At 41.3% G+C, this 27,315-nt stretch overlaps 1 protein-coding gene across 4 annotated transcripts in view; it reads left to right on the forward strand.

Annotated features, from left to right (window-relative positions):
• The window catches only part of TRPM2 (transient receptor potential cation channel subfamily M member 2), a 419,555-nt gene that overhangs the window by 205,467 nt on the left and 186,773 nt on the right, over positions 1-27,315 (forward strand). For all 4 annotated transcript variants that reach the window (XR_011849388.1, XM_072120992.1, XM_072120993.1 and 1 more), the window contains one exon: positions 8,895-9,040. Coding sequence is in view for 3 of the 4 variants with exons in the window: in XM_072120992.1 (XP_071977093.1) it covers positions 8,895-9,040 (146 nt within the window). In the remaining variant the exon portion in view is untranslated. The remainder of the gene's footprint in view (positions 1-8,894; positions 9,041-27,315) is intronic.

Raw genomic sequence — 27,315 nt, forward strand, 5'->3', positions numbered from 1 at the left:
CCAGACTGACCCCCCCCCCCAGTACACAGCCCAGACTGACCCCCCCCCCCAGTACACAGCCCAGACTGACCCCCCAGAACACAGCCCAGACTGACCCCCCAGAACACAGCCCAGACTGACCCCCCAGAACACAGCCCAGACTGACCCCCCAGAACACAGCCCAGACTGACCCCCCAGAACACAGCCCAGACTGACCCCCCAGAACACAGCCCAGACTGACCCCCCAGAACACAGCCCAGACTGACCCCCCAGTACACAGCCCAGACTGACCCCCCAGTACACAGCCCAGACTGACCCCCCAGTACACAGCCCAGACTGACCCCCCAGTACACAGCCCAGACTGACCCCCCAGTACACAGCCCAGACTGACCCCCCAGTACACAGCCCAGACTGACCCCCCAGTACACAGCCCAGACTGACCCCCAGTATACAGCCTCCTCTGCTTTACACACCATGTGTGAGCAGTGGGAGAGGGAAACAGGGGCAGTGACTGAATGTGCCAGGAAAGGTGACTAAATGAGGTCCAAGTCGAATCTGGTCGAATAAAAACTAGCAGGGCACAAAACACTTAAATCAATTATTTAACACTTTAGCTGCTGCCTGCTTACACAGACACCAGTCAATGGAATACCTGATTTCCCCTCCCTGTTGTGAGCGACTGCATTACCTTATCTTCATTAGCAGTCGGCTTGCTGCTGTGCACTCCTGACCTCCAGGCTTCTGTCTTCTGGGGCTACAGTTCAGTGAGGAGGAGGGAACAAAGAAGAAGGCAGTGAGCCGCTTCTGCTTCACAAGTGATAGCAGAACAGGTCAGCTACAGCCTGCAGCAGTCCGTCCGGGGGTGCGTTCACACGTTGCAGTTAAAACTGCATTGCAATTAGTTTTGGGTTGGTTTTAGGTGGTATTACTTATTTTAACAAGTTAAAGACATCAAATCAACAGGTAAATGACATTTGTGGAACAGCTTTCTCCTTCAGGGCGCGTTCACACATTCAGGGGGCGGAGTTTGGGGAGATCGCATATGCGTTTCCAGAGAAACGCATGCGATTGTGTTATTAATCACATGTGTTTCCCGGGAAACGCATATGCGATCGGCCCGAGCCCCGCCCACTGTGCGCTAGCGTCGCGTTATGAACACGACGATAGCGGAATGTGTGAACGCGCCCTCAGGGTGTGGTCACATGTCGCATTTAACGCCTGCGTTTAAAAACGCATTGCAATAGATGGAGAGTGATTTGCTAATTGCTAATTAAACAGCTGCTAACACCTGTGTTTACAAAATGCAACCGTTAACGTATACTTAACGCTTGCGTTAACATTGTGGTTAACACATGCATTTGTTAACGCATCGTTAACACATGCATTAACATCGCGGTTAACGCATGCATTTTGTAAACACAAGCGTTAACCCCTTATCACCGACACTAGTTTTCAGCTCAATGACCAGACTCGATTTTTCAAATCTGACATGTCTCACGATAATTGGTTATAACTTCAGAACGCTTTAACATATCCGGGTGATTTTGAGAATGTTTTCTCGTGACACATTGTACTTCATGTTAGTTATATAATTTAAGTTTTAAGTTTTGCGTTTCGTTCTGAAAAAAAAATTGTAATTCTTCATTTTCCATATATGAAATGTTTGGGTTTCCAGACAAGATGTAAAACTACCCAAAAAGTTTGATAATTAACATTTGCAGAATATCTGCTTTATGTTGGGATGATATTTTATGCTTCCGGTCATTTTTCTAGGATGTTATGATGTGCAGAACTTTAGGTGCGATTTTTCTTATTGTCATGAAAATTGCCAAAACTCACGTTTTGAGGAACAACTCAGCTTTCAAGTGACTTTGATAGGACTAAATAATAGTAAAACCCCATAAATTACCCCAATATAGAAAGTTCACCCCTCAACATATGTAAAACAACTTCTATTAAGTCTATTAACCCTTTAAGTGTTTCACATGGGTTAAAACAATATGGACCTGCGATTTAGAAACTATAGATTTTTTTGGGAAAATTCATTTAGGCCAAAACTGACATTTTCTGAATAAATTAAATGATGAAACGCACTGCAACGCTTGATGCCCAATTCCTGATACCACAGATTTGTATTGTCACATTGTACGACCTATAATTTTTTTTTTTTTTTTTGGTAATGCGAACATATGAGGGCTTATTTTTTATGGGATGAGATACAATGTATAGATAATTTATTTTGGGAGTCTAAAGCTTATTCATGAGATTTTATTAACTATTTCAAGGGGGACACAAACAAAATCATCAATTTTTATTTTGAATTGTTAGCATTTTTTCCCCGCTCACCGTAACGTGAAAATAATATTTTATCTTTATTCTCTGGTTCACTACGATTGCGGTGATACCTCTTTTATATAGTTTTTCTTATTTTTGCTCAATTTTCTTGAGCAAAACCAATATTGGAGAAAATCGCATTGTTTTTACTGTTGACAACTTTTCATGGCCATAACTTCTGTATTTTTCTGTTGTCAGATCTGGTTGAGGGCTTATTTTTTGCGAAAACAGTTGTTCTTTTCAGTTGTATCATATCAGGGAACGTAACTTTTTTTGATCACTTTTTAGAACATTTTTTGTGATGGTGTTTGATGAAAAATTGTATATTAAGGGAAGTTTTTCGAGTTTTTTTTTACGTAGTTCACCGAGCGGGTTCAATATTGATTTAGATTTATTGTACAGATTAATACGGACACGGTGATACCAAATATGTACGTGTTTTTGTGTTTTATATACTTTATTTGCATTTTATGTGTTACTGGGGAGATTATGGGACTTTTATTTTATTTAATTATATTATAAAAAGATTTAATTTTTTTTTTTTACTTTTTTACATTTTCTACTTCTTGGCTTGAATAAGCGATCATCCGATCGCTTATTCAAGCCTTTACACTGCAATACACTTGTAATTAAAAAACTAATTGCGATGCAGTTTTAACTGCAACGTGTGAACGCACCCAGAGTGTGTTATTCTGCACTGCCACTACAATGCACAGAATATCACTTGAGCCCCGGCATGTAGCAGCAGCTTGTAGCCTGGCCGGAGCTCTATCAGTAAAACAGGATTAGAGACTGGGATCGGCACCACTAAAGTAAAAAGCATACAATGGCGGCCAAAGCTGTACCAAAAACTACTAAAATTATAATCGAACACAGATGTACGCTATATGACCAAAGATATACAATTTTATTAATAATGCAAAAAGAGCACAGCAAGAACAAACAACAATAAAAACCATTAAAAAGTGTGCAAAGCACACAAATTCAACAGGCAGAGCAACCCAGCATATGATAGTGCTGGTTGCTCTGCACACCACCAGCTCCCCCTACCTGCAGAGAACCCCTTCCTCTGCACAAGTGTAAGGCAATGTATGAAAATATGAATAAGTTATCATAAAGCTCAAACTAACCTCATATATATGTACCATTATTGTTATTGGAAGCTTCATATTCCTGCTATAAGTGACATCTAAGTACTTCATTGCATGGAGGAGAGAAGGCAGCACCACTGGCTCGTATGTAACTGGTATACACAGGGGTCCCCTGAGGAAGCTAGGCGACTAGCAATACGCGTGGGGTCTTCTCCCCAGCTCTTCTCCTTCCCCCCACCGCATTCTACGACAGGACTTTGCCATCTTTACAGGTAAAACCGAGCGTGGACCCTGGGCTAGCGCCCATCACACTTTTTTTTAGTATCTTGGGTTTTTTTCCCCCCAGACTTTGTACATTTGTACACTTAGTCAAACCGCACCTTGGTTTTGGGACATAGCAAAGGTTTTTTCCAACTGATTCATCATCGTACATTGTTCATTTATAATTCTATCAGTAAAACATACATCATATGCTGATACATACATGATAGGCAATGGCATGCGTGCCAGCAGAGAGGGCTCTGCGTGCCCTGTGCGGCACGTGTGCCATAGGTTTGCCACCACTGTTCTATCATAATAATTATAATTAATAATTCTTTATTATACAGTGCACACAGATTACGCAGCGCTGCACAGATCGCTGCCAGATCAGTCCAGAGGACCTGGTGGAAACCCACGCAAACACCGAGAGAACATACAAAATATTTGCAGACGTTGACCAGTGCTCCAAGGCTGTAGTGCTAATCACTGAGCCACTGTGCTGCCCATCAATATCCCTATCATCTATCAATCTGCTATAAAATTCTCCCATATTACAGTTTGTTTTACAATACTAAAGGGAGCCTTTTGCTGACTGTGACTAGCCATAAAATAGTTTTATTTTGGGGCCCCACTTTTAGTTTTGCCCAGGGCCTCACTTTGTCTACAACAAGCCCTGCATGGGGCTCTCTTGGGGTGTGTCCACACGCTCAGTTTTTCAGATGCAGTTTTTTAAGACAAAAACAGGTGGATGTGGATGATAATGGGCGAGGACTTATCATTAAGAACCTACCAGTAATTTTGGAGTGTGCTCCTCTATTTTCACTCCACTCCTGATTTGGACATCAAAAACAGCATATTAAAAACTGAACGTGTGAATACACCCTCAGCGTATCCCCATCAGAGGATAAATGTGTATACCAGTTACATACGAGCCAGTGGTGCTGCCTTCTCTCCTCCATGCAATGAAGTACTTAGATGTCCCTTATAGCAGGAATATGAAGCTTCCAATAACAATAATGGTACATATATATGAGGTTAGTTTGAGCTTTATGATAACTTATTCATATTTTTTGTTATTTTTACAGCAGTCCTTATGATTTTTCAAAGATGCTGAACGAAGGGACATATATTAAATAGATTAAAGAGCACTCCTAATGTATCCAGACATATTTACTTATGCCGTCAATGTTCAACACAGACATTAAAATTTTGTGACTAACATTTATCACACATTTAGAAATGTCTAATTTATGCCCCCCTCAAAAAATTAATAAATACATAAGAAGAAAATGGTCAATAAACAAGAATAACCCTGTAGGTGATGCGTCATAAACACACATGCGGGGACCATCACATGGTACTGCAACTAACAGGCCACAAAACGTCCTTCGTCAGATATCAGAAAGATGACCAGTGCTGACCACACCAAATTAAAATGTATAGAAAGCAAATGTGGCTATATAAAACGTAACTTTTACTAGCTCATATTAAAACAAGTCCTAAAAGACCATAATTTGACCAAGGAAATAGTGGCACACAATATAGCACAATACACATAGAGCAAGTGTACAGAAATATGACATTAGTAGGGTATATAACTGTACAGATGGTTTACTCACAAGATGTACACATAGTGAATGACTGTAGTAAATCACCTAATTGTCACAAGTTTGACAGTACTGAAGATGACCAAAAAACAAATGATTTCATCCACATTATGTACACATAGCAAAATAATACATAGAAATTGCTGTAACACATAAGATGAAAATTGGAACAGTCTCACCAATTCCTGCAGTGTACTTGGTTGCAATTCAGATGGTATGGTAAGGTTGCCTGGGGTAGTCCTCCCGGTATTTCATATATCCCTAGTGTACCTGTACCTATCACCCAATAGGTTGCTCCCGTCCTTACAAGGACGGTCCCACACTCGCCCTAGTGACTGATCTGTCCCTAGATGTCCACTTAGTACAGGAATACAGAGCATCCCCTCATAAATTACACTCTATATGGTACACCTTATATAAAGCACTTCATATTTACACATTTTATCCACCGACACTTCTTCTGTAGCAAAATTCCATCCCAGTTCCTTCCTCTAGGAGGTGTAGAAATGAACTGGATGCCTGCTAACGGTAGTGTAATCAGGAGCAAGCTCAGAATTTCAATTGGACCTAGAAAAAAAGTGGTCTCAGCTTGGCCTTTTTGCAAATGTGTTTCCATAGAAATGCATGCGATCTGTTACCAGCATCCAGTAACCTCCCACACTGCCAATTAACATACTTCCCTTGGCCAATGACAAAACATTAACATCCACTATCACACTCACAACACACGACAACAGCGGACTGTGATGTAAACCTTGTTCTGCCACCCCTGCCCCGCACTTTACACTTGCTATAATATGCTACACCAACACATACACACAGGACCATACTCCTACCCCTTATACATAGCATCTAGCAATGTGCTACACCAACACATACACACAGGACCATACTCCTACCCCTTATACATAGCATCCAGCAATGGCCTCCACTCAGTAAAACGACCAACAGCGGCCTCCACTCAGTAAAACGACCAACAGTGGCCTCCACTCAGTGGAGACCCCGGAAGGGGTCTGACTGGCAGAGACAGCGGGCAGCTCCGGGGCACATGCCAGTCCTCGGAGCTGCCCAGAAGAGGATCAGATCCCTCGGTAAGCAGCACGGGGGATCCGATCCATAGGGGGAAGACTCTAACACGCCGCGGTTTGATATTTTATCAAAAGAAGTCTTGTCTCACTAACTTTTTTTTACCTCTCTCTTTGTTCTGGTGTCTTTCCTTTCTCTTTTTAAACATGCTGTTGCAAACTCATTACTTAAAAACTCTCCCTGGACTCATTTAGTTCTGTTAACTACTGACCAGTCTCTAATCTTCCCTTCAACTCCAAATTACTGCAGCATCTGGTCTATTCTTGACCAACTTCTGAACCCCTTCTCAACCCCTTACAATCTAACTTCGGTACCATGTTCTCCACTGAAAATATACCTTCTAAAGCAGTGATGGCGAACCTTTTAGGGACTCAGTGCCGAAACTACAAGCAAAAGCCACACATTTTTCACAAAGTGCCAAATGCTAATGTAAAGTAACTCACAGGTTTCAAACGTATTGGCGTCTTGAGGATACCAATACAGTAGAAAGGAGGATAAATTCAGATTATTATTGTAGTTTCCCTCTAAGGTCCCCTTAACAGGATGAATCACAGGTCTGGAGAAGGGTCTACAATGACAATCCAGCTCTCTCCACACCTCATGCACTTCAAGTCATTTTAAGTGCAGAACGTGGCACATCTTGGGCTGCCTGTGACTGCAGCAGGAGGTTTTGAGCCCGGAATGGAGACCTTTGTAATGGGTGATGGCCTGGGTGCCCACAGAGAGGGTTCCGAGTGCCACCTCTGGCACCCATGCCATAGGTTCACAACCGCTATTCTAAAGTTTTCAATGATCTGCTCTCTGCAAAATTAAATGATGACTATTCTCTACTGATTCTTTTGGAATTCTCTGCAGTGTTTGATATTGTGGAACACCTGCTTCTCCTCAGGATGTTCTTTACTTCTATTACCTGAAGTACACTGTGCTCTTTTGATTTTCTTCCTATCGCTTTGACCATACTTTTTGTCTCCTATGGATCTCTCTTTTATCCTCTTCCTGTTGAAGTTTCCCAGGGCTCTGTCCTAGGTCCTCTCCTTTTTAATCCCTCCACACTGCCCACATTATCAGATTTGGTTTTCACTACCATCATTAAGCTGATAAAACCATCTATACACTTCTGCAGATACCACCACCACTAACGCACTGCACAAGATGATATGATTGTTTCTCTACTGACTCTAACACCATGACCTCTCTTTACATGAATCTTAATGTTTCTAAAACAAAACTTCTCGTCTTTTTATCGTCTTAAAATCAACTTAACCCTGACTTCTCCATTTCCATAGAAGGTATACGCATGATTCCGAGGAAGTAAGCCAACTGTCTTAGGGTTGGGCTGGACTCTCATTTGTGTATTACACACAATTACTTTTAAACTTCTGCTGCCTGCACCTTAAAAACATTTCCAGAATCCATCTTTGCCAACCATTGAAACCTCTAAAACCATATTGGTCGCTTTGAGTAACTTAACCAGCCTTGACTACTGTAACTCTCTACTAATTGGTGTTCCACTTTATCCAAACAAAAAAGACCAGATTGAGGGGAAAGGGGACAGGGAATGAATGATAACCATGTGGTATTTAATCCCTCTAATCATAGCCTAAGTGGCCCCCCTCCTATGGTATACGCATGGGGTTAGAATCCTCAAACATAATAGACACTAATAGGATCCCCCCAAGAACAAAGCCGAAGGGAAGAGAGGAATAACTAATGCAATATGTAGAAATATGTAAAAAAAAATGTATTACTACTTACAAGAATATAAATCAACAAAATATATAAACTGAGTACATACAGTGCGGTGATAACACAGAAAGAACGGCAGTCAGAGCCCAAGGTAGTAGGGGAACTTGGAAGTATACAATGTAATACTAAAGCAGGTGGACTGTGTACAACAGGGGATCCACTAAAGTACTGGCTGGTAATGAACACCGTGCCCGGCCATAAATCAATGATATGGGAATCTGCCCAATATTGACCGAAGTCCTTACCAATTTGGGGTGAAAACAGGATGTTCCACTGCCTGGGATGACCGCCCGCCCCTACTCTCTACTAATTGGTGTTCCACTAACTAAACTTTCTCTTACAGTCTATTTTCACATTCTATATTCAAGTCAAATAAGTTTAGTCAAATTTGCACACTGCAGCACCTTCCTACCTATCTGCCCTCATCTCAGGCTATCCTTGGTTCTTGATTGTTCAGTGATCTAAGATTACTTTCTTTCTTAATTCAAACCTCCGACTCATGTCTCTAGGACTTCTCCTGTGCTGCACCGATTCTCTCAAATACACCTTGAACTCTGAGACTAAAACCTAACTACAATAATGAGCTCTTGTAGGGAAGGCCCTCACTCCTATAGTTTAATTTGATTAGGTTATTACTTTGCAAGGTCTTATTTTATTTGTTTATGTACACCGTGATCTGTAACTGGATGTGGAATTTGATGGCACTATAAAAATAAATATTTATTGTTATTAATTAATATGATAAAAATTAACATTTCTTAGTCATTAACTTGTTTTCTTGTAAATTTAGGTATCTTTACTGAATGTTATAGAAAAGATGAAGAAAGAGCTCTGAAGCTGCTTATTCGTGTTTCTGAGACCTGGGGACAAACCACTGGTTTGAAACTAGCTCTTGAAGCTAAAGATATGAAATTTGTATCCCAAGGAGGTGTCCAGGTTTGCATCTATAAGAAAAATATATTTTTCAGATTACATCAATTCCTTATTTAAAGTCAAACTTTTGTAGGGGTTTTATTTTCGCAAAATTTTGAATAACCCATGCAAAAGATAGGCTTATTCCCATTATATATATAATTTTTCTCACTTAATTTTCAACAAACTTTTCATAAATTAGTAGTACCAGAAAGTTAAAAAAAAATAGAAATATTTGAGAAAGGTGCTTCTTTCTAAACTTAAGAACCTTTCGGCATCCCTTTTTCCTTCCCAAGCTACTTTTCACTCACTTAGCTAACATGGAAGCTCTATGGAGAAAAGAAAGGGACCAGTGAGTCACAGGAGCAAAGTCTCTGCATAGAAGCTGAAAGTGCACTGCAAGACACATAGACATAAACTGCAGAGATTAGAGGTGCTGCAAAAAAACTGAATTCTTCTGACTTCCGCACAGTTTGTTAAAAAGTTATAAAGGCATTCAAGCTCCTTGTGAACTCTCAGTGTCTCATCCATAACACCAATTTGTGGCAGAGAGTTCCATAATATAGTAGGATAATACATTTCAAACATGCATTAGAGATTCACTTTATACTTAATATATATTATTATGCTTAATGCTGCCAAACCCTTTTCTTCTTTCTGTAGGTTATTTCATCTGTAAAACTTGTAAACTTGTAAAATATATTTCTTTGCATATACTTCTAAATATTTAAATTTACAGAGGGGACTTGAACATAGAATCATTTAAAGGAAACCTACCATAAGAGATCTACCTACTAACGAAAACATACCTTCAGAAATCTACCCATAAAGGTAGATCTCATGGTAGGTTGCTAGTAACGTGCTAAACCCTAATCTTACTAACACACCTTCCAAAATACAAAACAGCATGCGAAAAAGTTTGAAGATCCTCTGCAACATGGGTGGAACAACAGCCGCCTGGAACAGGGGCCCCTTATTCAGCCATGTATCCTGGGCCCTGTTGTGCCCCCGAGTGTAGTTACGCCCCAGCGCAGTAATGGGCAGCACAGCGCAGGGGTACTGACTGTTAATTCAGGGATGGGCACCTTCTCCTTCCTTGCAGCAGCCTCCTCTGTGTGAGAGAGAAGGGGAGGGGAGGAGACTGTCCGCCTGCAGCAAAACCCCCTCTGTATGTCAGCAGCGTGGGAGACTTAGCCTTATACAGAGGAGAGGGACTCCGGTGAAAGTTAGCACCTGAAGATTAGAAGGAGTCAGCAGCGCTGGGAATCAGACAGAGATAATCTGCATTATTTTTACAGCTATAAATACAGTAGACGTGATGTAAGGAAACTTTCTGCAAAGTTTCCATCTGCTGCTGGTCTCAATTCTCCTCGATTATAGAAAAAGATAATGGAAATCCCTATGTGAAACTGAGGAACTGTGAGGGGAGTGGAGGGGGGAGGGGGCCAGCCCCATAACTTTGCTAGGGCGCCCACACATTCCTAGTTATGCCACTGCTCTGCAACCATATTCTCCTGAAGGAATATAAATGGAAAAATTAAAACAGTATCACAGTCCACAAATCGGAGTGGAAATAGCCTATAAGATATCATTTTTTCATTGTCACATACTTTTTGTCCCAACAGTGAAGACTTCTGTTCTGAAACACACTTGGGTTCAGAGTATCTTTGGCAAAAGGGTAAAGTAATAAAACAGAGTTTCTTCACAACAAATTTTTTAAAATTTTTATTCTACTTACAGTTAAAAAGGCTTAAAGGGATCCTGTCACCAGAGTACTATTTTTTTTTAACACCGGATAGGTTTCTATAGACAAAGAGCTGTATATGCTTAATATGTTTTTAGTTTCAACAAAACTTTATGAATCAATAAGTGAAAAGACGCCTTACAATAGAACAGACGAAACCATAGAAAAAAAACATTTTTGAAACATGATTGCTTGATTTTGAAACATAAATATAGTAAGTGAGGAAGGTATTAGTGGTTTAGGGCGCAAATGAGCCATAAAATTACAGATAGATCAATAGGGTGATAATACTAAAGCCCTTCCGAGGGTAGGGGAGCCCTATGAGGCGATCCAAGACTTCCATATCCCTTTGAGCTGGAAGGTGTCAGTCCTGGTTGCCTCAATTCTCACAAACAGCATAAATAGATGAATTGATTTTTAACCACTATAAAAAGACAGAAGGTGATTTCCATCTTGCTGCTACATGTATTCTAGTTGCCAGGGCTATGAAATGAATCAGTTAAGGGGCTTTGTTTTTACCTTTGCTGGCCTATCTTCTATCAAAAGTACCGCCGGGGTCACTGGTGTTGTATTTCCTCAAAGGGACAGGATTGTTCCAGAGAGAGGTGACTATAGGGAAATGGCAACAGATATATGCCTTATCGCCCGGTGCATTTCAACCACGGAAACAGTTGTTGGGCAGATGGTAATATATTTGGGAGATGGGTAGGTACATAGCAGGCCCTATGTAGCAATCTAAGGGAGGTCTCTGTCAGCGAAACCTGTTGGCTGCTTTTTGTGTAATGCAGCAGGGTCTCCATTTCAACACAGAGTTGGTAACCCAGCTCCATAAAGTGGAACTTGACGTCCGGGGGAGGAGCATTGAGAATAGAATATAAAAGAGAAATTGTCCCACTACCAAATGGATCATTTATACAAATATTTTCGAAGAATCTGATTATGTACCTCGAGGTATAGATTGTACACAATATAACAATTGATTTAGCCTAAATACTTCTGAAGGAGGAAGCTCAAATTTTAAACTAATTTCTTTGCTAGATTAGAGTTTACCCCATCAAATCCCAACATCCAACCCAACATCAAATGTCGCTCACGGATGATACCAATTTATTGCCCAAAATTCCCTTGTTCCAGTAACAAGGGAGGCAGGGTTGCGGAATAGAGGAAATAATAAGGAGGGGTACAATTGGAGTTTATGTCAGCACCTGACCAAGAGCAATTGTTTAATGGAATTAATTGAGAAGGGTAGTAAGGTTGGAAAATTGTGTGACAGTGTTCCGGTCACCCAAAACAAGCTTGGAAAAGATACAAGCAAGAGTAATTCGGATTCCAATGTGATCCATCTAGGAGTGTTTTTGAGGGCAGCTATCGGGACAAAGTGGGCTATTTTAGCTGCTTTGTAATAGAGGGCAAAGTTGGGCAGGGAAAAGGCTCACAAGGGAGACAGTAGAGTGTATACGTTTGAACATTCTCACTAGGACTGGAATGGACAGAGATTGAAAAAGGTAGAAAAAACCTCGGTAAAGTCACCATTTTAATTGTGTGCGTATGACCTGCACTACATGATATAGACTGGAAACACATACTGTCACATGATGATACTAATGTTAAACATTCAAATCTGTACTGGGTAATTATACTTTAAATTTATTCCAATAAGTAACAAGTATAGATGGGCTAGATTACACCCCACCTGGCTTAAAGCTACAGTTAAAATGGAAATTAATGAATAAAAATAGGGCATTCAAAAATATAAATCTGACAGTTACCTCAGGGTAAACAAATCCTAAGAAATTTTTAAAGTATATTAATGTGAAAAAAAATGGATCAGAGCAGGTTGGAGAACATGAGAAGGTGGAGATTGTAAGTGGGTTTTTTAGCTCCGTTTATACAATAGAGGAAAGAACTTCTGCTGTGGCCGGTAACAGTGTGGGTGGTGCATCCTGTAATATACTAGACTGGCTGAATGAAGACATGATGCAATCTAAGCTCAATAAAATAAATGTGTACAAGGCTCCTGGACCAGATGGGTTAAACCCCTGAGTTCTCAAAGAGGATCTGTGACACAAAATTTCGGCACTAGGAGCTGCTTACTTAAGTAAGCAGCTCCTAGTGCTTGAACAAACGCCGCAGTGTTAGAGTGATATCGTTACCAGAAACCCCCGGTAAAACTATCTAACACTGCGGCAGGGTACAATGTAATTGTCGGACCGCTCGCAAAGCTGTCCGACGTATTCATGAGTGGGCGGGGTTGGGGCATGGTTAGGGGCGTGAATGCCGCATGATGCGCGGCAGTCACCGCCACCATATGGAGCAGGCAGAGGCGGAGCCTTAAATAAGCTTTCCCCTGTGCCATACATGTACAATTCAGAGAAAGAATATATTGATACTGCCTCCTGTGTACAAGAATAATGCTACAATAACACATTTAGAATAACCCATTCAATCCTGCCTTCTATATACAAAATAAAACTACTATAATACTGCCCCCTATGTACAGGAATATAACTACTATAATACTGCCCCCTATGTACAGGAATATAACTACTATAATACTGCCCCCTATGTACAGGAATATAACTACTATAATACTGCCCCCTATGTACAAGAATATAACTACTATAATACTGCCCCCTATGTACAGGAATATAACTCCTATGAAACTGCCCCCTATGTACAAAAATATAACTACTATAATACTGCCCCCTATGTACAAAAATATAACTACTATAATACTGCCCCCTATGTACAGGAATATAACTACTATAATACTACAGATATACACAGAAGCGAACATGAAAAAAATCTGTATATATCATATACAACTACAGAAAACACATGAGATCTTCACCTATTGCATCCAGTGACATCAGGTGACGTATCCTCGGACTAGACTCGTTCCTCATCTTCTCCATTAGTTCCACCATCACCTTGTCTCTTGCTCCAGGTACACAGCTTTCCTGCAGAGTTTATCACACAGACGTCTTATGTTCTGCACTTTCCCATTGTCCCTTCTTCTGCTACCACCAATACTGTGCCCCAAATACTGTAATAGAGCCCCCTGAAATATTAGTACCACACAAATAGTGCCCCATAAAGTAACACCCCTACCCCAGACATAGAATTGATGGCCCCAGCCTACCCCAGACATAGAATTTATGACCCCAACCTACCCCAGACATAGAAATTATACCCCCAGCCTACCCCAGACATAGAATTTATGCCCCCAACCTACCCCAGACATAGAAATTATACCCCCTGCCCGCCCCTGACGTATAATTAATGCCCCCTGCCCGCCCCACACATATAATTAATGCCCCCTGCCAGCCCCAGATATACAATAATGCCCCCTGCCCGCCTCAGACATATAATTAATGCCCCCTGCCAGCCCCAGATATACAATAATGCCCCTGCCATATAATTAATGCCCCATGCCAGCCCTAGATATAGAATAATGCCCCCCTGCCATATAATTAATGCCCCCTGCCAGTCCCAGATATACATTAATGCCCACGCCAGCCCTAGATATAGAATAATGCCCCCCTGCCATATAATTAATTCCCCCTGCCAGCCCTAGATATAGAATAATGCCCCCCTATAATTAAAAAAAAAACCCATAATACTCACCTCTTTGGAGCAGGTTTCTTCCCGTCTTCCCTCGGTCTTCGGCGGCTTGGTGCAGAGGCCTCTTACACCAAGCCGCGGAGCTACATGGAAGCTGGCGACAGCTGACAGCTGGTAAGTGTCAGCCTCCTCCACACTACACAGGTTGCGCAATAATGAAGTCAATTGTGCGACCTGTGTAGCTGAATGTATACACAGACGCAGAAGCATACGATGCAGGTACTATAAATTAAATCAAAAGTTGTAGGGAGTGCGGACCAGCCCCGGAGCAGTTCCGGACCGGCCCCAGACCGGCCCAGGACCGACCGGCCCACTGGGAAAATTCCCGGTGGGTACAATGGCCAGTCCGCCCCTGGTTACTGGAGGTTTCCGGTAACACTATGACTCTAACACTGTGGCGTTTGTTCAAGTACTAGGACCTGCTTACTTAATTTTGGGTGACAGTTCCTCTTTAAGGTCTTCAGAGATTCCCTAATGACTGGTATGGTCCAAGGTGACTGGCGCAAGGTGAATGTGGTGCCATTATTTAAAAAAGGCTCTAGAACCTTGTAAGACAATTACAGGCCTTTAATCTTAACTGCAATTGTGTGGAAAATATTGGAAGGGTTGCTAAAAGAGTAAATACAGGAGTTTGTGATATCAAATAGTATAAAAAGTGACAGCCAGCATCGTTTTACCAAGGATATTAGTTGTCAGACCAACCTGATCTGCTTCCATGATGAGGTGAGCAGATGCTGAGATGGAGGTTCTGCTGTGGATATTGTGTTCTTGGACTTTGCACAGGCATTTTACACATCATAGATGCCTGATGGGCAAAATACGGTCTATTGGTTTGGAAGGAATAATTATCAATTGGATTGAAAACTGGCTGAAACATCGTATCCAGAGAGTTGTGGTCGATGATTTCTACTCAGAATGGTCACCAGTTATGAGTGGTGTACCCCAGGGTTCTGTGCTTGGCCTACTATTTAATTTATTTATTGATTATAGGAGAGGTAGGAATTAATAGTACAATGTCTATTTTTGCACTCCGAGGCTGGAGCAAATGAAACCAGCCCCACGATGCAGTATTAAGGTTTAATACTGGTTTATTTAATTGCTACGCGTTTCGGTCTGGGACATATACGTACATATAGAACAACGAAAACGAGGGGCCCCTGATGAGTTCCGGTCATGTGGTGACTGGATCCAGTTACCTCACCAGGCTGACCGCTGTGAGTCAGTACTATATTTGAAAACCCTTTTTATTAAAAGGATATGCTAGAGCATACACATTACACAACAAACCATATTAAAAGAAATATAAAAATTAAGATACATGAAAGGCTACTGGGTCGTGCAGGACGCTGGATTTGTTGCCTAGCGACTGTAAATACTATGGAAGCCGCAGAAGAAAAAAAAATACCTACAGATTGTTTGAAGCTCGTCTGATAACGAGCAGATTGGCAGGCTAGCGTCTACACATCAGTAAGTATAAAATATTTATTAATTTATATTGTTAAAAAGTTCAAAATAAAGCCCAAAATAATTGTGCAATGTATTATATTAAAATAGTTTTAAAAAACAAAGTCACCACCAAACTCAAAGTGACTGAAGTCACTATGTAGGCCGAGAGGGATCAAAGCTACCGGTTTCTCATTTTTCCGTTACCCAGAACCTAGCTAGCAGCAGAGGTTTAAGGCTAAGAACTGCTGACATCGCGATCCCATAGAATCTTGCATAGAGTGACCTTTATCGAGTATAGACCTACGGATCCCGGGGCTAGGACTAAAACAGAGGTTTGCGGGTAGCCACGTTGCCTAAGCGGTAAGTAACTTATCTTGTTGACCGACCTGTTCTCCAAAAAAAACAGCAAAGTTAAATAGTTATATATGTTATATAGAATTGTTTCCCCTAAATCCCTTCCTCATCCAATCCCTTCCCTTCCTTGGATGAACTTGATGGACAAGTGACTTTTTTCAACCGTATAAACTATGAAACTATGAAACTATGATAGTGCAGAGATCTTTTATATTGAATATTGTGAGAAATTGACATATTGGAGTAAGGGGAATTATAACAGTAAATTACTCGTACAGATTCTATTACCTCATTCAGGCCATAGGGGTGCAGAGAATTCAGTCTGTACATATCCAATAGGATTACGGTTTAATGTTTTAATTCTATTCTTGTTTTCTTTCGGGATTAGAGTAACATTAATTATTCCAAAGTTTCTCTAGTGCTCTAAGTGTAGATGCTTAGAAAGACTGTTTAAGAAATCCGATTTTTGCAGATGACGCCATGCTGTATAGTGTAATACAGTCTATGGAGGATGTTCATAGGCTGCAGGGTGACTGAGTGTTTGGTCATCCACTTGGCAAGTGAGGTTCAATATGTGTTAAGGTTAATAATCCACATGCAACATATGACCTTGGGGGAGTAAATCTGGTAGAGTCCCTTGTTGAGAAGGACCTGTATATACTAGTAGATCATAAATTAAATAACACATGCAATGTCAATCAGATGCCTTTAAAGCCAGCAAGATTATGTCATGTTTTAAAAGTGGTATGGACTCTCAGAATATCAGAATAGGGATGTAATATTACCACTGAACAAGGCATTGGTTCGGCCTCACCTGCAATGTGCTGTCTAGTTCTGAGCATCGGTTCATAAAAAGGATGCCCTAGAGCTGGAGGGTACAACAAAAATGATAAGGGATATGGAGGGTCTCATTTATGAGGAAAGATTAAAACAAGTAAATTTCATATATGCAAGAAAACACGGGTGCTCGGGTTCGGCATGTTGCGGATCGGGTTGACGGATTACTGGGAGGGGCTGGTGAGGAACCAGCGGTCATGGTCCACATTGGCACTAATGACAAAGTAAGAGGTAGGTGGAAGGCCATAAGCTCAGGGCAATGACCTCAAAGGTAATTTTCTCCGAAATACTGCCTGTACCACGTGCCACACCAGAAAGGCAGCGGGAGATCAAGGAGTTAAATAAGTGGCTCAAAAGTTGGTGTAGGAAGGAGGGTTTGGGGTTCATGGAGAACTGGGCTGACTTTTCTGTTGGCTACAGGCTCTACAGTAGGGATGGGCTGCACCTCAATGGGGAGGGGGCCGCTGTTTTAGGGGAAAAAATGGCTAGAAGGTTGGAGGAGTGTTTAAACTAGAGACCTGGGGGGAGGGCAACTACACTTGTGCAGGGCAAATTGACAGTGTACATAGAGAGCTGGGAAGAGTCATAGTCCATGGGGGAGGAAGGGGGGCTGGAATGAGATTGGGGAATAAGGACAAAAGGAATACGGACAGTGAAAACCCTATAAAGTGTATGTACACAAATGCCAGAAGCCTCACAAACAAAATGGAGGAACTGGAACTCTTGATGTTGGAGCGGAAATATGATATAGTGGGTATCAGCGAGACATGGCTGGACAGTAGCTATGACTGGGCTGTTACTATAGATGGTTATAGTCTTTTTAGAAAGGATCGTATAAATAAAAAAGGTGGAGGGGTTTGTTTATATGTGAATTCTTGCCTCAAGCCCGGACTTGGGGGTATTGGTGGATGGTAAACTTAATTTTAGTGAACAGAGCCAGGCGGCTGCTGCTAAAGCAAATAAAATAATGGAAAACACTAACAATTTGACCAAAAAGTGATGTAACACTTACAAAGAATAAATGTAAAAAATTACCATCTTTATTAGTAGCATACAAATAATCAAGACACACAATGGGTGAACTACAATGGGTTAAAAGCCATGTGTGGTACAATAAATAATTATATCCATGTATATGGGTAGGTAATAAATTTGTCATATAGCATAGCCCCAAGTAAACATGCATAAGACAATGGGGTTAAAATAGATGCACAGATAATCCTGCAGGAAAGAATGACAAAAGGAAAGTGAAAAACAAATACCATACCAAATCAGATCACACATGGGAAGGGGCAACTTCCCATGTGTGATCTGATTTGGTATGGTAAGTGTTACATCACTTTTTGGTCAAATTGTTAGTGTTTTGTATTGGGACCCGAGTGTGGCCGACAGTATTGTCCATATATATCGGGTCTATCAAACTCTGTTGGTGAAATAAAATAATGGGATGTATCAAGAGAGGAATAGATTCTCATGATAAAGACATAGTTTTGCCCTGGGCAGACCACACACGGAATATTGTGTTCAGTTTTGGGCACCAGTGTATAAAAAGGATATAGTAGAGCTGGAACGGGTGCAGAGGAGAGCAACCAGGATTATTAGGGGAATGGGGGAACTAGAATACACTGACAGATTAAAAAAATTTGGGATTATTCAGTTTAGAAAAAAGACGACTGAGGGGAGACCTCATCACAATGTACAAATACCTGAACGGACAGTACAAGGATCTCTCCAAAGATCTTTTTATACCTCGGCCTGTGACCAGGACAAGGGGGCATCCTCTACGCCTAGAGGAGAGGCGATTCTACCATAACCATAGACAAAGGTTCTTTACTGTAAGAGCAGTGAGACTGTGGAACTCTCTGCCACAGGAGGTTGTTATGGCGGACTCTATGTACATGTTCAAGAGAGACCTGGATGACTTTCTGGAGAGAAAAAATATCACGGGTTATGGGGATAAAACATTTATTTAATTCTTAAAGGTTGGACTTGATGGACTTGCGTCTCCTTCCAGCCTTATATACTATGATACATGGATGGCGCTGCTTAAAGGCCCTGGACATAAATGACCAAAAACCATTAAAGTCAAACTTGGAGACTGGGAGCATCAGGCAAGTGCTCTATTCATGAATAAACATTATACTCGTAAATTACCCCATTATGGAAACTACACCCCAAAACGTTTGAAAAAGCACTTTTAAGAAGTTTGTTAACCCTTTAGGTGTTTTATAGGGGTTAAAACAAAATGGAGGTCCAGTCTACAAATTGTAATAATTTTTTACAATACATTCATTTTGGGTGGAAAATTAAACATTTGTAATGGATTAAATGAGAAAAAAAGCTCCACAATGTTTGATACCCAATTTCTCCCGAGTACACGGATACCCTATATGTGGTGGTATCCTGCTGTAGGGGCGCACGGCCGAGCATAGAAGTGAAGGAGGCGCCATGCAGAGTAGATTTGCTATGTCACATTGTACAGGCTATACATTTTTTACCACATGAGGGGCTTATTTTTTACCACATGAGATACACTTTTTGGGCACGTAATTTTAGGGCATCTATAGCTAATTGGTGAGATTTTATTAACTCTTTGTTGGTGGAGGAAATAAAAATCATCAATTTTTAGTTAGATTTTTTTGTGGGTTTTTTTAATGGTTCTTTACTAGAGATGAGCGAGCACTAAAATGCTCGAGTGCTCGTTATTCGAGACAAACTTTTCCTGATGCTCGAGTGCTCGTCTCGAATAACGAGCCCCATTGAAGTCAATGGGAGACTCGAGCATTTTTCAAAGGGACCATGGTTCGGGAATAAAATGTGTTATTTAATTGAAAAAGAATGGCTTCTCATAAGTTAGCAGATGTATGCAAACATCTGCAATCTATTCTTCACTGTTCCGCGCATATATTATCTCCCGACAAGTTAGCAGATGTGAAGAACAGTGAAGAATAGAATAAAAACAGTGAACACAGTGAACACAGGATCATTTAAGTGAAAAACGCAGTAAAAAACACAGTGAAGAATAGATTGCAGATGTTCGGCACATCTGCTTACTCTTCTTCCACTGAAGTCTCCCCATGTCTCCGTGCTGACGCTGCTCCCCGGTGTCTCTGTGCTGCTCCCCGGTGTCTCTGTCCTGCTCACCGTGTTCTTCAATGTGTTCTTCACACACATATATATATATATATACATATATATATATATATATATATATACATATATATATATATATATATATATATATATATATATATATATATATATATATATATATTGTTCTTCACATACTATTTTGTTTGCCCCGTTTCGCACGTATCTTCCGACAAGTAAGCAGATGTGCCGAACATCTGTAATCTATTCTTCACTGAGTTTTTCACTTAAATGATCCTGTGTTCACTGTGTTCACTGTTTTTATTCTATTCTTCATTGTTTTTCACTGTGTTTTTTTAATTAAATGCTCGATCTCGAGCAGGGGAAATACTCGTCCAAGCAAGGAGCCGTTTCGAGTACCTTAATACTCGAACGAGCATCAAGCTCATCTCTAATAAACATCCAATGAGACTTGCAGTAGTAGAAAAACCTAATGACACTAACTACTATATTTTTTTGCTTCTTTCTTTAAATTTATTTAAATATGCTCACATAAAAGCATTACATGGTGGAGAGAGGACAAAAACAACACCACACATGTGAGGTGCAGTTTTTGTCTGCCCTCCACCATGTAATGCTTTTATGTGAGTATATTTAAATAAATTTGAAGCAAAAAAAATAAAAATGGGGGTGAGCGCTATTCACTTTTTCTACTACGGCAAACAACTAGATTTATTTAGTCTGGAAAAGAGACGACTAAGAGGGTAGATTAATGTATATAAATATATGAATGATCTATACAAAAATTATGGTGGAAAAGTCTTCCCAGATTAAATCAAAAGACAAGGGGGCACTGTTTGCGTCTGGAGAAATCAAGGTTTAATCACCGAAGGCGACAGGGCTTTTTTTACTATGAGAACTGTCAATCCATGGAATAGCCTGCCTCAGTCACTGGTCACAGCAGGGACAGCAGAAAGCTTCAAGAAGGGTCTAGCAGCTATATAACATAGAAAGTTATGTGATATAGATTTTTCCCTCCCAATCCCTTCCTTGGTTGAACTTGATGAACAAGTGTCTTTTTCAACTGTTTAAACTATGATTTTATGACCCAACCAGGATAGAGAAGTCTTTGTAAAATAACATTTGGGTCCATTTAAGTGCTCTGTTCTCATAGTAAGAAGAGCTTTTATAGGACAACTCTCTACACATTGTGGAAAATAGACAAAAAGTGCATAAAGACTAAACATTATAAGGTTAGATATAGGGGGTCATTTACTAAGGGCCCGAATAGCGTTTTACCGGCGGGTTACGCAAATTTTTCCATTTTACTCCGATTTTCCCTGTATTGCCCCGGGATTTCGGTGCACGCGATAGGATTGTGGCGCATCGGCGCCGGCAAGCATGCATGCATGCCGGGGGCGTGGCCGATAAAAAAACTGACGGATTCGGAAAAAACGCCACATTTAAAAAAAAAACTGTCGCTCGACACGCGCTTACCTTCATCCAGGATGGCTCGGTGAACTCCAGTGCGTTCCAATGCTCTTCAGCGCAGCAGTGACACCTGGTGGACGTCGGAGGAACTGCCTTAGTGAATCCCGGCCGGACCGGAATCCACTGCAGAGAACGCCCCGCTGGATCGCGAATGGACCGGGTAAGTAAATCTGCCCCAATCGTGTAGTGACTAATCGGCTGCCCTGTATGCATTTCAACCTTTGGAAAAATAAGGAGGGAAGGAAAAGGGGAAAAAAACAACCCTGGAAACAATAACATACAGAAAAGAAGTCCAGAAAATAAGGTATTGAGGAGAGACACATTAGTAAAAATGTATCACTGAAGGTACCAACATATCTCCAGGGTCAAATAGTCAGGGTCATTAGTAACAAAACATACCCAGACAGTTGCATTTACGGCATACACCGTTACAATACTTGCAGAAAAAAATAAACCCACATATAGAAATAGAAGGGCCTTCCTTTATGTTGAGATGGTGCATGGTATGGTGTGGAGAGTGGGTCATAGCTGGGCAATGTCTGGTGGCATTGGCCCTGGGTACAGAGTTCAAATGGGCATCATTAACCCCAAAGCACCACATGTAAATAAAAGAAGTCTGTTTCTGGAGTTTTAACGAGGTGACAGTGCCCCTTTAAGGGGCGATGAATAATGTAATGGTTCTTTAAGAGCAGGGTGCTAAGCCGGTATTGGGTCAGATTGAGATCCTGGATGCCCATCCTGGTGCTCGTCAAAGGATGCAGGCCAATGGGCTCTGGACAGGTGCAGGTCTGTTAGTGTGTTAGTCTGCCTTTGTGCTTGGGGTGTAGTGCTGGGGAGGCAGGGGGTAAGCAGCTGGCACAGTACCTTAGATAAATCCTCCAGGAGAGGTTTACTCAAGCTGCAGGTTGGATCCTGGTTCAGAAGCAGGCCCCAGGTGAAGAAAGGCTGGCCCCTTTCATGTTTTTGTGCTGAAAAACTCGGCTTATACGATGCAAATTTTATATGTGTATATGTATGTATGATACAGTGGGGCAGATTTATCAAGCAGTCTGAAAGTCAGAATATTTCTAGTTGCCCATGGCAACCAATCACAGCTCCCCTTTAAAATATTCATGAGCACTGGTGAAATGAAAGCTGAGCTGTGATTGGTTGCCATGGGCAACTGGAAATATTCTGACTTTCAGACTGCTTGATAAATCTGCCCCAGTGCCTACAAGTAGTATTCAACCCCCTGCAGATTTAGCAGGTTTGATAAGAAGCAAATAAGTTAGAGCCTTCAAACTTCAAACAAGAGCAGGATTTATTAACAGATGCATAAATCTTACAAACCAAAAAGTTATGTTGCTCAGTTAAATTTTAATAAATTTTAAACATAAAAGTGTGGGTCAATTATTATTCAACCCCTCAAACCACCAGAATTCTGTTTGGCTCCCCTAAAGTATTAAGAAGTAGTTCAGGCACAAAGAACAATGAGCTTCACATGTTTGGATTAATTATCAGTTTTTCCAGTCTTTTCTGACTATTTAAGACCCTCCCCAAACTTGTGAACAGCACTCATACATGGTCAACATGGGAAAGACAATTGAGCATTCCAAGACTATTAGAGATAAGATCGTGGAGGGTCACAAGGCGTGCAAGGGGTACAAAACCCTTTCCAAGGAGTTGGGCCTACCTGTCTCCACTGTTGGGAGCATCATCCGGAAGTGGAAGGCTTATGGAACTACTGTTAGCCTTCCACGGCCTGGACAGCCTTTGAAAGTTTCCTCCCGTGCCGAGGCCAGGCTTGTCCGAAGAGTCAAGGCTAACCCAAGGACAACAAGGAAGGAGCTCCGGGGAGATCTCATGGCAGTGGGGACATTGGTTTCAGTCAATACCATAAGTAACGTACTCCACCGCAATGGTCTCCGTTCCAGACGAGCACGGAAGGTACCTTTACTTTCAAAGTGTCATGTCAAGGCTCGTTTACAGTTTGCTCATGATCACTTGAAGGACTCTGAGACAGACTGGTTCAAGGTTCTCTGGTCTGATGGGACCAAGATCTAGATCTTTGGTGCCAACCACACACGTGACGTTTGGAGACAGGAGGGCACTGCATATGACCCCAAGAATACCATCCCTACAGTCAAGCATGGTGGTGGCAGCATCATGCTGTGGGGCTGCTTCTCAGCCAAGGGCCTGGCCATCTGGTCTGCATCCATGGGAAGATGGATAGCACGGCCTACTTGGAGATTTTGGCCAAGAACCTCCGCTCCCCCATCAAGGATCTTAAGATGCGTCGTCATTTCATCTTCCAACAAGACAACGACCCAAAGCACACAGCCAAGAAAACCAAGGCCTGGTTCAAGAGGGAAAAAATCAAGGTGTTGCAGTGGCCTAGTCAGTCTCCTGACCTTAACCCAATTGAAAACTTGTGGAAGGAGCTCAAGATTAAAGTCCACATGAGACACCCAAAGAACCTAGATAACTTGGAGAAGATCTGCATGGAGGAGTGGGCCAAGATAACTCCAGAGACCTGTGCCGGCCTGATCAAGTCTTATAAAAGACGATTATTAGCTGTAATTGCAAACAAGGGTTATTCCACAAAATATTAAACCTAGGGGTTGAATAATAATTGACCCACACTTTTATGTTTAAAATTTATTAAAATATAACTAAGCAACATAACTTTTTGGTTTGTAAGATTTATGCATCTGTTAATGAATCCTGCTCTTGTTTGAAGTTTGCAGGCTCTAACTTATTTGCTTCTTATCAAACCTGCTAAATTTGCAGAGGGTTGAATACTACTTGTAGGCACTGTATATATGTGTACTAAGGCTCTTTACCTATACTAGATTCTATATGCCACAAAAATGTAAAAGAAAAATGAATGCAATAGTGAGTATAAAATATTACTGGTGCATACATCTATTTATTCAAATATCCTACTCTATCATATCTTTGTCATAATTCTGACAGACACTCATCCCCAATACCAAATCAACAATCATATCTAAAAGTTCATTTATCCAGTTAAAAGGAAGCATTTAATTTCAAACTCTACATTAAGACCTGAAGGGATAAGGGTTTTCAATGGGAAAATCCACTTCCTTCTCTCAGGCTCATCTTTTTAATGAAATCCTCTCACCTCCAATGTGGTTCTATCAGTTCAATACAAATAAACAGTTACCCTCAGATTTTAAATGCCATTTTACATAATGTGTTGATATGGAATGATCAAGTTTCATCTTTGATATTCCTCAAATGTACATTTATACAAATTTTTAGTTTTCCCATGGACGTTCAACTATATACAGTATCTAACCCCTCTAGTATCAAGTTTCAAAATGTTGCATATCATATTTCCGTTTACAATCAGACATATTGAACTCCAGAATTCTGTTTCCGTTTCAAGTCTGTTTCTTCCTACATGCATTATATTGTAGGCATGCAAAATGGTGAATTAGTACTCACCGGTAATTCTGTTTCCAAAGTCCACCTTGGTCCACTTTGATGGCTCCACTTAGAGGATGCCTCTTGACCTCTGCCGGGACAGGAAGACAGAGAGGTTAAAAGGACCCCTCCCACATCCACTTGTTAGTGTCTACCAAATAACTACATTGGTGGAAGGCACAGCTCAATTTTATTTCAGCACATAAAGAACATTCAAGGGAGGGAATATGTAGGCTGTCATGGTGGACCTGTGGAAACAGAATTACCGGTGAGTAGTAATTTATCATTTCCATATCGTCCCCCATGGAGATTTTCAAAATAAGATGTATGATCCTCAGGGTGGGACCACATCTTGTACATTGCACGAGTGGTATGTTCCTTTAAATTGGGCGGAGCTGGTTTCCCTAGTTCCGAATTGCAAGATGAAATAGCGGTCTTCAACCATCTTGAGATGGTTGATTTGGATGCCTTCCTTCCCCTGTTCATCCTCTGAAATTGAATAAACAGATTATGATCAATGCACCATTCAAGTAGCTTATTGCAATCCTTCTTACTTCTAGTGAGTGCCATTCTGTTTCCTTGCTGGATGAAGGATTCCCGCATAAGGATGGGAGGACGATTTCCTGAGTCCTGTGAAACCTGCAGACCACTTTAGGAGAAAAATTGGGATCTAGTGTAAGGATGATTTGATCACTTAAACTTGGGGCTCCCTAATGGAGATAGCCAAGAGCTCACCCAATCTTCTAGCTGATGTAATAGCGATCAGCAGAGTGGTTTTTAATGTAAAATGTTTGATACTAGCCTCTTTGACTGGTTCAAAAGGAGATTTTGAGAGAACTCCTAAAATTAGCATGAGATCCCAAGATGTGTTTTTTTTTCAGAATTTGTGGTTTTATTCTAGTAGCTGCTAGAATAAACCTTTCGACCCACCTGTGATCCGCCTAAGGTTGGTTGAAGAAGGCGCTTAGGGCTGACACTTGTACCCTCAGAGTACTAGTGGAAAGGCCCAGTTCTAGACCCGCTTGTAGGAAATCCAACACCTTTAAGAAATTAGGGTTAGTTTGGCAAGGATGTTTGTCTTTGCAAAAAGAATCAAACTTTTTCCCAATTTTATGCTAGATTGCAAATGTAACTGGTTTCCTACTTGCCTTGAGTGTGTTGATGACCTTTTATGGACAAACCATGGGAACTCAGGAGACTGGACTCAGGATCCTTGCTGAGAGCTGAAGTTTCCCTGGGTCCGGATGCAGTATGGGACCCTGAAAAAGAAGGTCCTCCCGGACTGGAAGGATTATTGGATCCTGGAGGGCCATGGCGGTTAGAAGAAGGTACCATCTTTTTTTGGCCAGTTCGGGCAGATCAGAATTACCCTTGCTCGATCTTGATGGATCTTCCTTAGGACCTTTGCTAATAAGGGGATTGAGGGAGGGCATAAGAGAGCCATGTTCCACAGATGACAAAAGGCGTCCTGATGTTCCATTGCCTCCTTGGCTTCCAGGGAGTAGAATAGATGGCATTTGGAATGTTCTCTTGTGGTGAAGAGATCTATCTGGGGACTTCCCAAAAGCCTGTTAAGTGGAGAAATATTTCCTGGTTGAGGCACCACTCGTTAAGTAGAATATTCCTTTGGTTATGAGTACCTTTTATAGGTGTTGCTGAAATTGAAAGGACACTCTCTTCTGCCCAGGAGAATATCAAACAAGTTAGGGAGGCAAGTGCGGAGGGCTTGGTGCCCCCTTGTCTCTTTAGGTAGGAGACTGTTGTGGTGTTGTCCGAGAGTATATGTAGGTGATGGTTGGATAGATAAGAGGTGTTTGATTTTAGAGCTTCCCACACCACTCTAAATTCCCTGAGGTTTGAGAACTTTTTGGCTTGCCTCTCGGTCCAGGACCCCTGGTTGAGATGAAAAGGAAACACAGTTCCCCAACCTGATCTGCTGGCATCTTTTTTTATTGTGATGCATGGGCGTTGCCAGGATGCACATTTTTGCAGATTCCCTTGGATTAACCACCAGTGTAGGTCTCTCTTTATTGCCGATGGAATGTGAACTTTCCTATCTAGGCCTGACGGCTGTATGTTCCAGGCCCCTAAGATCCGATTTGGAGAACGGAAGTGGCTTTGACTCCAGGTTACTGATGGTATGCAGGATGTCAAGAGGCCTTAGATCTTCATGGCATTCCGGATCATGATAGACACTTTACCCATGAAGGATTGATTTGTTCTCTTATTTTTTTTTCCATTTTCTTGTGGAAGAAAAGACATCTGATGAGAGGAATCAAGAGTA

This window comes from Engystomops pustulosus, chromosome 8, assembly GCF_040894005.1.
Source record: "Engystomops pustulosus chromosome 8, aEngPut4.maternal, whole genome shotgun sequence".
NCBI classification, from domain to species: domain Eukaryota; kingdom Metazoa; phylum Chordata; class Amphibia; order Anura; family Leptodactylidae; genus Engystomops; species Engystomops pustulosus.